A 14,970-nucleotide genomic window follows, 5' to 3' on the forward strand; every position below is an offset into this window, starting at 1 on the left:
GGGCTCCCTCGACCCCCGAAGTAGGCGGGCCTTGGAGGGAGGAGGCGGGGCGGATAGTGATGGGCGGGGCAGACTAGTGAGGGTCTTAGGGGCCCGATAGAAAGTCCGTTCTCCCGCCGGGGACCGATCGCTCTCTACGTCAGTGTAGCCTGCGCCGCGTCGGGAGCGAGCTCGGACCAGAGCCGACTTGCGTCAGTGCCGAGCGCGCGCATCGCTGCCAGCTCTGGGGCCCCGGCAGGGCTGGGAAATGGTGGAGCGGGCGGAGGCAGGGGCGACCGAGTGTTGAGGGGAACCTGCGGACTCGGCCGAGATGGGATCGGGCGCGGGCTCGCCCGCTGGGACCCTCTGCTTCCTGTGGCTGCTCTTGTTCGGCTTGGTGAGCCCAGCCCTTGGTGGGGCTCGGTCAGGTGGGTGTCCGCCCCCAGGACCCTTTGGGATTCGTGTTTCCTAGGGCTGGGATGCTCGGAGTTACCCCGTGGTGCCCGGGAGTGGAGGGGCCTGGCCTGGGGACTGAACCCGGAGTCGGAGGCGGAGCCGCTCAGCTGTGTGTGGACAGTGCTCGGACCCGAGGCTCGGGGTCTGGCGCCCCAAATTCTTCTCGGCACTGTTCTCGGGTCTGGTTCCTCGTCCTCGGTCTCATGCTGGGCAGAGCCTTTTGCGGCGCGCCCCACCCCCATCTCGCGCAAGGCTGGGGCCCCCAGACCCTTCGGGGCGACTCTGGTTCCGACCCTGACCTCGGGGACTCGGCTGAGAGCCTTGGAGGCTGGATGCGCGCGGAGGTTTTGAGAAGTGCTTTGAGAAATGGAGCTTGCTCTTGCTTGTACAGTCAATGTCACTGGGAAGAAGACCGGGAGATGGAACTTTTGCTCCAGGTTATCATGATTTGAAATTTTGATGTTCATTTTATTAGCGGAGTCACCACCAGGTACACAGAGCTAAATTTAGCGATGGAATGGGGGGGGGGGTTCTTATTTTTTTCTTGGGCCATTTTGTTGTTGTAGGAAGAATACTTTTTTGGAAACGAAGTGCTACATTTCTATAGCCAAACGGTCTTTTATCTTCTTTTTTATTGGGTTGGTAATATCTCATATACGGACAAGTAATCCCCGCTCTGCGTAACTCACAGAATTACAGTGAGAATTAGATCATTTATGTGAAATCGATTTTGACTTGTGAAACTAACAAGGTATTTGTATTGGAGATACCCAGACATAGTGGAAACAAATCGCCAACACAATAGCTTCTTTCTGGAAATACCTTCTTTCTTTATTTTGGCTCGTGTTAAATTATTGTTTGCACGGTTGTGTTTTCTTTATCAGCCATAGAGTATGATGGAGAATGGGGATTTCTACCTAATCTTTATCTTGAGAGTTGTTCAAAGGTGAAGTGTTCAGTGCAGGACTAAATTTAAATTTTTTCTTATGTTTGGTTTATTCTTTTTCAATTAGGTAAATTTGCCCCATTGCAGGAATTTTGAAGCTCTAAATACTGAAACTTTATTGAATGGGAAGCTACCAAATCTTTTACGGTTGAGACTGTTTTTGCTGTGGTATTCTATATGGTTAACATTTACCAACATTTTAGGGGAAGTAGGTTAAACATCTGGAGTTTTAGTAATCCATGATTCTGTCTGTTTATTGCATACCCGCATATAGATGGATGGAATATCCTTATGTTTTTTAACAGCAGCTTTAACAGTTTATGGCCAGCCCCTCACTGAAGCATGTGTATGCTTTCAAAATTTAGTCAGTGTTTATCAAACGCCTATAAACACCAAGCTCAATGTTTGTGGAGGGGCAGAAGGTGACCAAATGTGCTGAGTCTATCTGAGGGATATAGGGGAAGGTTTTATCGAGAAAGTGATATTTGAAGTGATCTATATAGGTGAATGTTCAAGGAAAGGAATAGGAATTCTTTCTAAGCAGAAGGGTTTTTGCAAGAGTATGGAGAGGTATGAGGACACGACTAGTTAGGGAATGATGAGAATGTCACCAGGCAGTCTACATGAAAGGGAGGCACGGAAAAAACCAAGGTAGGTTGGTACCAGCTGGGGAGAGTCTTCTTGTGATGTGCTGTGGGGTTTGGACTTTACCCTGGAGGAAGTTCTTTGGGCAGGATGGTTTTTAAGTAGGGATGTGACATAACTAGATTTGCGATTAATATAACTGGCTACACAGTGGAGGACAGAATATAGGAGGGAGGGACTGGAGGCGGGGAGAGAGCAGTTAAGAGGCTTTTGTACTAATGTGCAGTGAGTCAACTCATGTTTCCCTACGGGAATGTTCTTCCAAAATCAGCTGACCGAATTTTTGCAATACAGGATGTTTAAAGCAGCACTGAAACCTTTTCTGCTAATGAAAGAGGAATTTGCGTACTCAGTAAGTACCACGTACACATCCAGTTACATTAGGAGTTAAATAGGTTTTGTAGGATTTTTTTTTTTTTTTACCATTTATAACATTGTGTCGATGAGGAAATGCAGTATAAATTCTCAAAAGCTGACACTACAGTAAACTTTATATATTTTTTTAAACTGGGGCTGACAAAGGTAACTTTGTATCATTGTGAACGATAACAAAGGGAATCAGGCAGATATGAAACCTCATCTGATTTCTTCTTTTAAGATAGTGATTATGATGTGCACACCTAGAATTTTTTTTTTTCAAGACTAGAATTCTAGAAGAAATGAGATTTAAGGCTTACTCATGGTGAATCACTGTAAGACGAACTACATGGTAAGAACTTAGGTCTGTACTAATTTTGTTTTTAGGTGCCTGTGAATTATTTGGATTTGGTATGTTTGTGCTAAATAGGAGAATGTAGTCTTTTAACTATAAAGATAATTTGAGTTTCACTTTTATGTAAAAAAAATAAAACATTTATAATTAAAATATGCACAGAACAAGGTGGTGGGTTCCAAGACAGTTTTCCAAACACACTTTAAATTTTACCTTACTGGGAATTCCTTGGCGGTCCAGTGGTTAGGACTCCGTGCTTTCACTGCCAGGGGTGCAGGTTCGATCCCTGGTGGGGGAACTAAGATCCTGTAAGCTGAGTGGCGAGGCCAAATTTAAATAAATAAATAAATAAATAATTTTTACCTTACCAAAGTTGACTTTATATGTGTGTGTGTGTATGTGTGTATATATATATATATATATATATATATATTTTTTTTTTTTTTTTTTTTTTAATCCTAGTTTATCGTAGAATCCTCCCAAAGATGCAAGCTTTAAGTAACCGGAAGCATTTTCTTGGAATAGCCACAAGCTCAAATATATGACATAGATAGCCTCATGATATTTCTTTTTTTTTTTCTTTGATGCCTAGTATATAGCAGTCTTGGAGTTATGACACCTTTGTGTCAGAACTATGGGACTGCCACATAAGTAAATCTGGTCCTCTAGGTATCTCAGTAACTAACCTCCCAGCCACCCTGCCTTTGAATGGGGCCAACATGGACCCAATTAAAGTTGAATTGCACTTTGAATTGTATAGTCTTGTTCATATATTATTGTAGTTTATTTTTCATTTTGTGAAAGTGTTATTTCAGTCAAATCATTTTCCCCAAAGTGATCATGTGTCAGGTACTGCTTGAATCACACCCTTTAAGAATGAGTTAGGGAACCTGAGAAGTTCACTTATAAATACTTTGGTCAGTTTTTAAATATGCAGTTGTTTTCATATCGGTTTATGTTGATTTTAATGTAAGAATTAGAGTATTTCAGCTTATAATAAGTAAAAGTGATGTCACCACCAAACATTTGTCATACTGTAGGACAAAACCCACTCTCATACATGGGAAATGCTTCTTTCCCTTTGACACATTTTCCTTTTTTTTTTTTTTTTTTTTTTTTGCGGTACGCGGGCCTCTCACTCTCGTGGCTTCTCCCCGTTGCGGAGCACAGGCTCCGGACGCGCAGGCGCAGCGGCCATGGCTCACGGGCCCAGCCGCTCCGCGGCACGTGGGATCTTCCCGGACCAGGGCACGAACCCGTGTCCCCTGCATCGGCAGGCGGGCTCTCAACCACTGCGCCACCAGGGAAGACCCACATTTTCCTTTTAATGAGTTTTTTTATGGCTTAACTCATTTTTGGAAGGTTCCCCCTACCCCTTCCTTTAGTAGCCCCTAAGAACTCTCATACAAGTGGAGACTGGGAGAGCCTGACACATTGGCTGCTTCAAAGGGGAGGGTAAGCAGTCAATGGCAGAGTAATACAGTGAAATGTGGCATTGCATTAACATGCCAAATGTGTGGGCCGTGAGGATTTGTGGAAAATTGATATGAAAGATGCTAATCATAAAAAATAAAGCTTATTTTAGGTTGTACATGATAATTTGCAATGAGATCTATGTATGTATAGCTGTAAAGATCAAAAGAGGTCATTTATTCAATACATTTGTTGAGTATCTACAGTACCGGTGCAGGAAATAGGGGATGAGTAAGGTACTGTCCTTTGTTTCAAGAAACTTAAATTCCTTGGTAGAGGAATTTAGATTCTTTCGGGCATTAAATCTTATAAATGGTGAGTGTTTTTCCCAAAGGGCCACTTACAAACAAACAATAGCAAAAGCCCTGTTTCTTTTTAAATGTAAAAATGAGTAAATGTAAAAAAAAATTATAACGCAAAAAATGTCAGAATGTAGGACATAACAGTGGAAATTATAATAATGTTTGAAGATAGCTATTAATATATAATATATGTTTACTTGGCACTGACCTTGTGAATGGAATGGAAATATATGGCTCAAAATAACAGCAATTTATGGATCTAACTGCAATTTCTCTTTAAGAAATAACTCAGACAACAGAATTATCTTCTTCACCTTGTATGTGAAACCCAGGTTTATTTCCTATAGTGAAAGTACTTAAGGGTGGCTCTTTGTTTACACAATAGGTGGGAAGGAAAGGAGAAAAGCCCTTGGCTGAGGGTTTACATTTGTTTGCTTTGCAATTAGGTAGAATTCTTTTAACTTATATCCGTTTACAGTTGTAACTGAGGAAGGGCTTCTGTGTCCAGGGTACAGAAAGCCAAACTCTGACAGCGGGTGTTTGCAGCAAAGTAAGGGTATGTTGCAGGGCGCCTAGCAACGGAGTGGAAGACAAGTCTCAGATCCACTCCAGCTTGGCTTTTTTTTTTTTTTTTTTTTTCCGGTACGGGGGCCTCTCACTGTTGTGGCCTCTCCCGTTGCGGAGCACAGGCTCCGGATGCGCAGGCTCAGCGGCCATGGCTCACGGGCCCAGCAGCTCCGCGGCATGTGGGATCTTCCCGGACCGGGGCACGAACCCGTGTCCCCTGCATCGGCAGGCGGACTCTCAACCACTGCGCCACCAGGGAAGCCCTGGAAGATACTTTTAGTTGTCACACTGGTGGTACTTCTGGCCAGTGGTGGGTAGAGGTTAGGGATGCACCTAACTATTCTACGTTGCACAGAAAAACACCCACAGCAAAGAATTTTCTGGCCTCAAATGTCAATAGTGCTGAGGCTGAAGCTTTATAGTACAAATAATGTTGATGCACGTTCTTTATAGTGACATGGGAAACTTGATCTTTAGATTCCCATGAGAAAGTGCCACTGTTTGGAATTAAAACCAAAAAATAAAATGAATTCGGGGAAAATCTATGCAAGGTATGAAAGGGAAAAAGAATAAAAATAAACCAGGACTAAGGATGAAGGAATGTTGAAAAAATACAGGAAGAAGGGGTTTCATACAACCAGTGTATATTGTTTTTCAATGAGGTAACCAAAATATGTGCATTTCTTATGATGTTTTGGAACTCCTATGGCATTCAGAACGTAGATCCTTGGATTTTAAAACCAAGAAGTCAGTATCAGAATAACAGCTCTTATATGTAAATAGAAGTTATTTTGGGGTGGTATAATTTTGAAAGCCTTTAAAAAGTAAATGATTCGTTTTTATTTTTTTTTCAAAACAAGCATTGTGCATTAAAATGGAAGAAAGGCTAGAATGTGTCTTATATTCCTTTATTGGACTTTCATTCTTCTCTGACAATCTTGGTAAAAGATCCATAGCTTCAGTCCTGGCCTGAAACTAGCTATGTGACCTTATAAATTCACTTAACATGTTTCAAAATGAGAGCTCTTTAAATATGTGCCTGCTCATTTGTAGTTGTCTTTTCTGAGGCATTTCTTTTTCTCTGTGATGTTTGCTTCTGAGTTGTGATGAAAAGATTTCGGTTTAGTTGCATATTGTTTAGCTTCTAGTATAACAGTTGCCTGAGCCTATTAACATTTTTATCCCTGCCTGTAAGGATTTACTTAAGAAATCTTTTATTTTGAAATAATTATAGAATCATAGGAAGTTGCATGTAAATGCACAGGATGATTGACTTTTTTTTATCACCCAGAGCTTCTTCTCTGTAACTCACTGAAAGCATTTATTCCTGCCATCTGTCCCTGCCATTACTTCTAGAGTGACTGTCTTAGTAGTTGAACAAATTACCATGATCTAAAAGAAAAATATTAAGGATAATACTGAAATTTGTGTTTTTAGGAATTTGAGAAAACTGAAGGTCCTTGAAAGGTTTATTCTGGGTGAGGAAATAGTCCCGTACCTTAGTTAATTTAGGATGAAGGATATTTCTACTTAGTGATTTAAAGCCTGCTTCTATCAAGGCCATGAATTTCTTTTGACAGGGCTGCCATTTGGCAACTCCAAATATCTGAAGGATATTTTATCGTAGTATGTCGTAAGTATGCCTTAGATCAGCCAGCCCCTGGTTGCTTTTGTGAGTATTGGAGTCTGTTTCTGGTATTTTTATGTAATCACATGAAGCCCCATTTAGATGGTATGTTATGCCTAATTATTAAGATTTAAGGGGTTGACAGGTAAAGAGTTTGCAGAGTGTTAGTATGACATGTTGTACTGAAAGAGATTTAATTTATATTTTCCTGTTTACATAGTATCTTTAAAAATTCCAAACTAGACAAGGTTATAGACATTTTTATGTACAGTGTTAGCTTGTGGAAGGTTAGGTGAAGATGCTTCATTTTAATCTGCATTTGAGAAATCTGAGAGGCATAAGGCAATTAAGGAGTGAATGAACATAAGGGTTTGGATCCAAAGGAGAGGAGAGAGCGGGAGAGAGAAGGTATCATAGTCTGGATGCGAGGTTAGTGAGGCTGATGGGAAGACAGGAGGTGTTGAGATAGTAGCTAATCAGTACTTTAAATTGTTTGTGCTTTTCTTTTTTAATTGAAGAAACACTCCTATTTCCCCCTTTTAATTTCAGTGGTAATTTGGGGTTTCAAAATACTAATTATAAAAACAAATTCAAACAATACGGACATGCATGAGTACAGGAAATAAAGTCTGAGTCCTTATCTCATTACTCTCTGGTTCTATTCCATTGTGGTAGCTGCTTTAAACAAGTTTGGTACATTTACTTATGATATTTACATGTTTGTTTATGACATGTCTTATAGTCTCATATATATGATATATGTTGTAATTGTAACATTTCACAGACACTGTAAATAATACAGAGCTTATAAAGTGAAAAGTCTCTCCTCTCTTCCCACTCCCTGTAGATAACTACTTAAAAAATAATTATTTTACTATCGAAAATTTGAAACATACACAACAGTAGAGAGAAGAGCAATGAACTCCTCTGTACCCATTACCCAGTTTTAATATAGTTTCATTTGTATCTCATCCCTCAAACGCACACTGGATTATTTTGATGCGAATCCTGGATGTCATATCATGTTGCCCTTGAATATTCAGAATGAATCCCTATGACATAAGGACTTTTAAAGAAAACATTACCCACAATATGCTTATTACACTTTAAAAAATTAATACTAATTCCTCAAGATCATCACATATCTATGCAGTGTTAAAATTTCCCTGGTTGGCTCAGATTTTTTTTTTTTCTGTTGATTTATTTTAATTAGGATCCAGATAGGTCCAGATATTGCATTTGGTTATATGGCTCTTTTAATTTATAATGGTCCCATCTTCCTCCTTTTCATGGCATTTATTTGTTCAAAAAATTCTACTTAATGAATTTATTTCCTGAATTGATCCCCACTGCGTAGAAGCTGTGAATCTGTTCTTTCCTCAGTGTTTCTGTTTGTGTTTGCCATTCTCAAGCCTCCTCATAACAAATGTGGTTTTGGTATATGGAGATATATAGAGATAGAGGTTTCTCATCTGTGGTCCTTAGATGGTGACCATCTACTTCGTCAAGTTCTCTGAACAAACTGACATGCCATCATTGGCAGTTAAGCTGGAGGAAGAAGAGATGCGTTGGATGTATTGAGAGACTGTACCAGATGCCAACATGGGGTGTGCCTTCCGAAGGGATTTGAATGGGCCATTTTAATTATACCCAAATTTTGCTTAAGTGATGACTTTACTTTTTTTCTAGTTATCTTATTTTTAAAATAATATATGATTATTTAATACCTTTGATAATTTCAAAAATACAAAATGGAAACCTAACAATAAAACTTTGTATTTATACATAAATCCTGCTTGACTGCTTCAATGCAATGAACCAAAATGGCTTTCTGCTCATTGTTTTATTTACTTATTTATTTTCATTTTAATTTTTTTAGGTAGATTTACTTATTTTTTTCATTGAAGTATAGTTGATTTACAATATTGTATTGGTTTCAAGTGTACAGCAAAGTGATTCAGTTTTTTATATATGTATATATATTTTTCAGATTATTTTCCATTATAGATTATTATAAGATATTGAATATAGTTCCCTGTGCTACACGGTAGGTCCTTGGTTGTTTTTTTTTTTAAATTTTATTGGATTATAGTTGATCTACAATGTTGTGTTAGTTTCAGGTGTACAGCAAAGTGATTCAGTTATACATATACATATATTCATTCTTTTTCAGGTTCTTTTCAGTAGGTCCCTGTTGTTTATCTGTTTTACATAGAGTGGTGTGTATCTGTGAATCCCACACTCCTGGTTTATCCCTCTCCCCTCTCAAGTGATGAGTTTAGAACCCAGGCCCCACTCAGACGTGACTCCACTGTGTGGTGAGCTATACAAGATTGAAATTGGGAGGAGGTCTTGCATGATGGTTCTGAGTACTTCATTTTTAATACATTTTATCTATCCAACTTTTTAGGACAGATTAGTGGCAGTAATTTCATTGGAGATAATTGCTACATTGTTAGGTATGTATTTATTAGAGTTAATCCATCAGGCATTAAAAGTAACTTTTCCCTCTTATTGTCCTTGACCGTTTCCTAAGTATCCCTGTACCATCTCGGTATGTCATTCATGTTGGGTGAGGGTGGGAAAAGAGACAGGAGTGAATGGTGCCAGGTTCTAGATGCCTTCCCTCCATTTCCCCACCGGAGCAGTTTCTTCCTTGTGTTTATGCCTTAAGATTTCTTTTAAGACAAGGGATTAGGCTTTATAGCTAAAAAATGTTTGAAAATGATTGCTGTGTATATACTGTTTGGATAAAGTCTGACATCCTTTTTTAAGAAATACATTTCTTCCCCTTCATACTTATCTAGTATATTGCTATTTTCCTGTAAAACTTTGTAAAAAACTATTTATATTTTAGTGTGGGAACATCAGATGATTTTTCTATGAGTTGAACATTCAGCTTTTGATTTCCATTGTATTTTAGGACATGTAGTTTTTCAGGTTCAGTTGTTATATAATGTTTGTTATTCCCTTTTCTGTAGGCTTTCAACAGACCTCCCATCTCTCTTCTTATGAAATAATAACTCCTTGGAGATTAACTAGAGAAAGAAGAGAAGCCCCTAGGCCCTACTCAGAGCAGGTAAGTTATCTCTTGAGAAATATATATGTATTTAAATTTCACTTTTTTTAAGACAAGGGTGTTATTTTCAGGAGTGATTGGTTCAGTGAGTGATGTCAGCCAGTGATTACGGCACTGGTGTCCATTGGACATTATTCTAGTAAAGTGATATACTGATCCTTAGTAGCTTTTTTTTTTTTTTTTAAGACAAAATAATCAACTTGAAACATAAGAGGATGAAATAGTCAGTTAAGTAAAATTCTATGACCAGGGTAGGATGCTGGTTACATAGATTTCTGACTCTTACCTGACTGGTGATGGTTACAGTGGTCTTGTAATAAGAATAAGAATTCACCTCTCTCTCAGTGTGTGATAGGTAGAGTACTACATGCTGTATCTTTACTGACACTGGAGAATAGTATTGTGTTATATGCATGTATTTCATATCTGGGAATGTTTGCACAAAAGTGAGTTTTATCTCCATATCAGAAGAAACATAATATGCTAACAGGGTAACCAATGCACAAAAATTAATTTTTATACTATTTTTCTCTTACTGTAAAGCTCAGAAATAATATATTTGGATATCAACTGACTTTGCAAACCCTTCAACTTTATAGAAGTATAATTGAACTTTATTATAGTTTAACAGTAACAGGTGATGAAGGATAGAGAGTTTAGCTTATTACCTCTGAATTGCCAATATATTTCTAACGATAAGGCAGCTTGTCCATTGTTTAGTGTCTAGGCATAGTGAAGAGAACACTGGAGTTAGCTTTTAGCTTTAGCCCTCCCTCTGGGTGCTACCACGAATTGGGTAGATCATTCGTCTTCATTTAATTCTTTATAAGTAAGGAATAAATGACTCTAAGATCTCCTTCCAGTGGAACAGTTTATAATTTTTCCTTGTTTTGTTTTGAACTGGACATTCTACTCTTTGATTTTCGTTTTGCCTTTAGAGTAGAATTAATTTGTGTTTTCATTGTTATTTTCCCCCTTTTCTTCACTTAGCAGCACAGGGACGATGTTTTCCACTTTATTGTGTCTCTGATGACCTTTATCAACACTGCACACATAGATACTTGGGATTGTAGTAAATGTCCTGCATGCACCCTGATAAATATTTGGGGAAGACGTGGAAGCACTGTTTAAGCACTGGGGATATGGCAGTGAACAAAACAAACTCCATGCCCCTGTGGAGCTTCCATTCTCGTGGGAGGAGAGGAGGAGGCAAATAAGCAATATAGATTAATGATAGAGATTACTTAAGATGGTAAGAAGTGCTATGGGGAAAATTAAAGCAGGGAGGGGGCTGGGAATGTTGGAATTGGGGGTGTGGGTGAGGGGGTAGGAGGGTTTGTGTTTTTTAATAGGACAGCCCAGGAAGACCTTACTAAGAAGGTAACCCTGGAGCAGAGCAAAGACTAGAAGGAAGGGAATGAACAACGCAGGCAGCTGTTTGGGGGAAGAACGGAACATCACAAAACGATTCTCAGAATTCTTCTCAGAGGAGATGACAGTGATGTTTTTACATCCTATGTTAGTCCAAGAGCAGAAAGGATAGAAAGGCACACGCCAAAACTGTGGCGTTGGAAGGAGCTTTTGATTCCTCAGTGGAGAAGGAGGTAGATGGCAGAGTCCTGAGGTCCCCACGCAGGATGTGGAAGCAGAACCCCAGGACCTGGATTTCGGTCTCGGCCTTAGAAGTCAGATGTTGAAGTGCCCTAGGAAAGGAGACCTTGCTGTTTCGTGGCAAAATGTTCACTTAGAGTCCAGAAACAGTAGGGAGAATAAGAGGACACTCCTGATACTATTATTATTTGTTGAGTCCCTCCATGACTGTCTTTTTTAATTAGAATTATGGCAAAGTTGAATCCCCTGGTTCTAGAGATCACATTAAGTGCTTCTTGCTAATGAAACAGTGAGGCACTGGGCAAGTTATTTTAGCGTTTGAGGTAGAGAAGAGGATCCCACAAGCTCAGGATGTGTCAGTATAAGTTGCCTCATCACACTGTTATTTAATGTACCAATAATTAAGAAAGGAACAGAGTGCTACCAGTTAGACTGCTCTGCCTCTGTACGATGTATCCGGATTTCAAAGATGTTCACGTGAGGGGGGGAAAGTCTGTTTAGAAGCGATGAAATGTGTTGAGCCATGTGAAGATATAAAATCATAAAATGCTATTAATTTCGTCTAACCAGAACGAGGGAATATCTTTTGAAACTAAGAGGTTCATTTCATTAAAAACGAAAGGAAGAACTACTTTATACTATAGGTAATACAGGGATGGACTTAGTAAAAATAATCCCTTAAGTTATAGCTCAATTATAAATGAATTTAAGAAGAGTTTAGATAAACATGCAGGTCGTTTTCCACAGTAGTTTATTAAAGGAAGGCAGGGATGATCAGAGTATATTTTTATTATTTACGAGTATATTTAAGGTTCTTTCATAAAATAGTTGTAGTCAGTACCAAGTTATTTTCATTCAGGATGGAATTTCTGTTGTTGAAAAGTTATTTAGAAGATAGTGTTTTATTGTTCTTTTCTCCTTTGTGCATTTAGGTATCTTATGTCATTCAAGCTGAAGGAAAAGAGCATATTATTCACTTGGAAAGGAATAAGTAAGAAATTTAATTTACTTTGGCTTTTCAGTAATTTTCTTTTCAGTGCTATATGGGTATCTTTTCTAGTTAGATATTGCTTAGTAGATTGATAAAAAGGTGAGAATAATAAGCGTAGAAGTATGGAAAAAGCCATACTATTTTGCATTTCCATTGACATTAGAGCAAAGGAAACTAAATCCAAATTAAAGAAAGAGAAAGTTGTATTTAAGAAAACTTTAAAATCATGATTGGCCCAATAAACAGCTGAGCACGGGGTAAAGACGTCTTTAGTACTTTTATCAGTCTGCTAGAGCTGCCACAGCAAAGTACTACAGATGTAAACAGCAGACATGTATTTTCACACAGGACTGGAAGTCCAAGATCAAGGTGCCAGCAGGGTTAGTGTCTGGTGAGGGCTCTCTTCTTGGGTTGCAGATGGCCACCTTCTGGCCAGTGCTCACATGACGTCTCCTTGGCCTGTGTGCACAGGAAGGGGGGTAGATGGATGAGCGAGCTCTTTGGCTTCTCTTCTTGTGAGCACGCTAATCCTGTTGGCTCAGGGGTCCCCCTTATGACCTCATTTAACCATAACTTCCTTAGTGGCCACATCTCCAAATACAGCCACTCTGGGGGGTTAGGGCTTCAACATAAGGATTTTGGGAGGGGGACAAAACATTCAGTCCATAGCAGTGGTCTCTCACCCCCCTTTTAAATCTCTTCTCCTCATTTTGTCATGTTTTCACCTGATCCCACCTCATGTGTGAAGTCTGGTCTGCATTCCTATGCTTTTTTTTTCTTTTCTTTTCTTTTTTTTTTAACATCTTTGTTGGAGTATAATTGCTTTACAATGTTGTGTTACAATGTTGCATAACAAAGTGAATCAGCTATACGTATACATATATCCCCATATCCCCTCCCTCTTGCGTGTCCCTCCCACCATCCCTATCCCACCCCTCTAGGTGGTCACAAAGCACTGAGCTGAACTCCCTGTGCTATGCAGCTGCTCTCCACTAGCTATCTGTTTTACATTTGGTAGTATATAGAAGTCCATGCCACTCTCACAGTTCGTCCCAGCTTACCCTTCCCACACCCCGTGTCCTCAAGTCCATTCTCTACGTCTGTGTCTTTATTCCTGTCCTGCCCCTAGGTTCATCAGAACCATTTTTTGTTTTTTTTTAGATTCCATGTATATACGTATTAGCATACGGTATTTGTTTTTCGCTTCCTGGCTTCACTCTGTATGACAGACTCTAGGTCCATCCGCCTCACTACAAATAACTCAGTTTTGTTTCTTTTTATGGCTGAGTAATAGTCCATTGTATATATGTGCCACATCTTTATCCATTCATCTGTCAATGGACACTTAGGTTGCTTCCATGTTCTGGCTATTGTAAATAGAGCTGCAATGAACATTGTGCTACATGACTCTTTTTGAATTATGGTTTTCTCAGGGTATATGCCCAGTAGTGAGATTGCTGGGTCGAATGGTAGTTCTACTTTTAGTTTTTTTTAAGGAACTTCCATGATGTTCTCCATAGTGGCTCTATCAATTTACATTCCCACCAACAGTGCAAGAGGGTTTCCTTTTCTCCACACCCTCTCCAGAATTTATTGTTTGTAGATTTTTGGATGATGGCCATTCTGACCCGTGTGAGGGGATACCTCATTGTAGTTTTGATTTGCATTTCTCTAGTGATTAGTGATGTTGAGCATCCTTTCATGTGTTTGTTGGCAATCTGTATATCTTCTTTGGAGAAATGTCTATTTAGGTCTTCTGCCCAATTTTAGATTGGGTTGTTTGTTTTTTTGATTGAGCTGCATGAGCTGCTTGTAAATTTTGGAGATTAATCCTTTGTCAGTTGCTTCATTTGCAAATATTTTCTCCCATTCTGAGGGTTGTCTTTTGGTCTTGTTTATGGTTTCCTTTGCTGTGCAAAAGCTTTTAAGTTTCATTAGGTCCCATTTGTTTATTTTTGTTTTTATTTCCATTTCTGTAGAAGGTGGGTCAAAAAGGATCTTGCTGTGATTTATGTTATAGACTGTTCTGCCTATGTTTTCCTCTAAGAGTTTTATAGTGTCTGCACTTACATTTAGGTCTTTAATCCATTTTGAGTTTATTTTTGTGTATGGTGTTAGGGAGTGTTCTAATTTCATTCTTTTACATGTAGCTGTCCATTTTTCCCAGCACAACTTAACTGAAGAGGCTGTCTTCTCTCTATTGTATATTCTTACCTCCTTTATCAAAAATAAGGTGACCATATGTGCATGGGTTTATCTCTGGGCTTTCTTTCCTGTTCCATTGATCTATATTTCTATACTGGGTGCATAAATATTGACAATTGTTATATCTTCTTCTTGGATTGATCCCTTGATCATTATGTAGTGCCTTCTTTGTCTCTTGTAATAGTCTTTATTTTAAAGTCTATTTTGTCTGATATGAGAATTGCTACTCCAGCTTTCTTTTGATTTCCATTTGCCTGGAATATCTTTTTCCATCCCCTCACTTTCAGTCTGTATGTGTCCCTAGGTCTGAAGTGGGTCTCTTGTAGAGAGTATATGTATGGGTCTTGTTTTTAATATCCATTAAGCCAGTGTATATC

At 39.0% G+C, this 14,970-nt stretch overlaps 1 protein-coding gene across 2 annotated transcripts in view; it reads left to right on the forward strand.

Annotated features, from left to right (window-relative positions):
• Positions 1–51: 51 nt before the first annotated feature.
• ADAM9 (ADAM metallopeptidase domain 9) overlaps positions 52–14,970 on the forward strand; it is a 93,702-nt gene continuing 78,783 nt past the window's right edge. The window contains exons 1-5 of one of the 2 annotated variants that reach the window (XM_067022783.1): positions 104–407; positions 2,321–2,378; positions 9,118–9,166; positions 9,689–9,786; positions 12,330–12,388. In XM_067022783.1, coding sequence (XP_066878884.1) covers positions 2,322–2,378; positions 9,118–9,166; positions 9,689–9,786; positions 12,330–12,388 — 263 coding nt within the window. In that variant the 5' untranslated portion in view covers positions 104–407; position 2,321. Of the gene's footprint in view, positions 408–2,320; positions 2,379–9,117; positions 9,167–9,688; positions 9,787–12,329; positions 12,389–14,970 lie in introns of both variants that reach the window. The other variant, XM_059049218.2, reaches the window with a different exon arrangement.

Source organism: Kogia breviceps, chromosome 20 (genome assembly GCF_026419965.1).
Source record: "Kogia breviceps isolate mKogBre1 chromosome 20, mKogBre1 haplotype 1, whole genome shotgun sequence".
NCBI lineage: Eukaryota > Metazoa > Chordata > Mammalia > Artiodactyla > Physeteridae > Kogia > Kogia breviceps.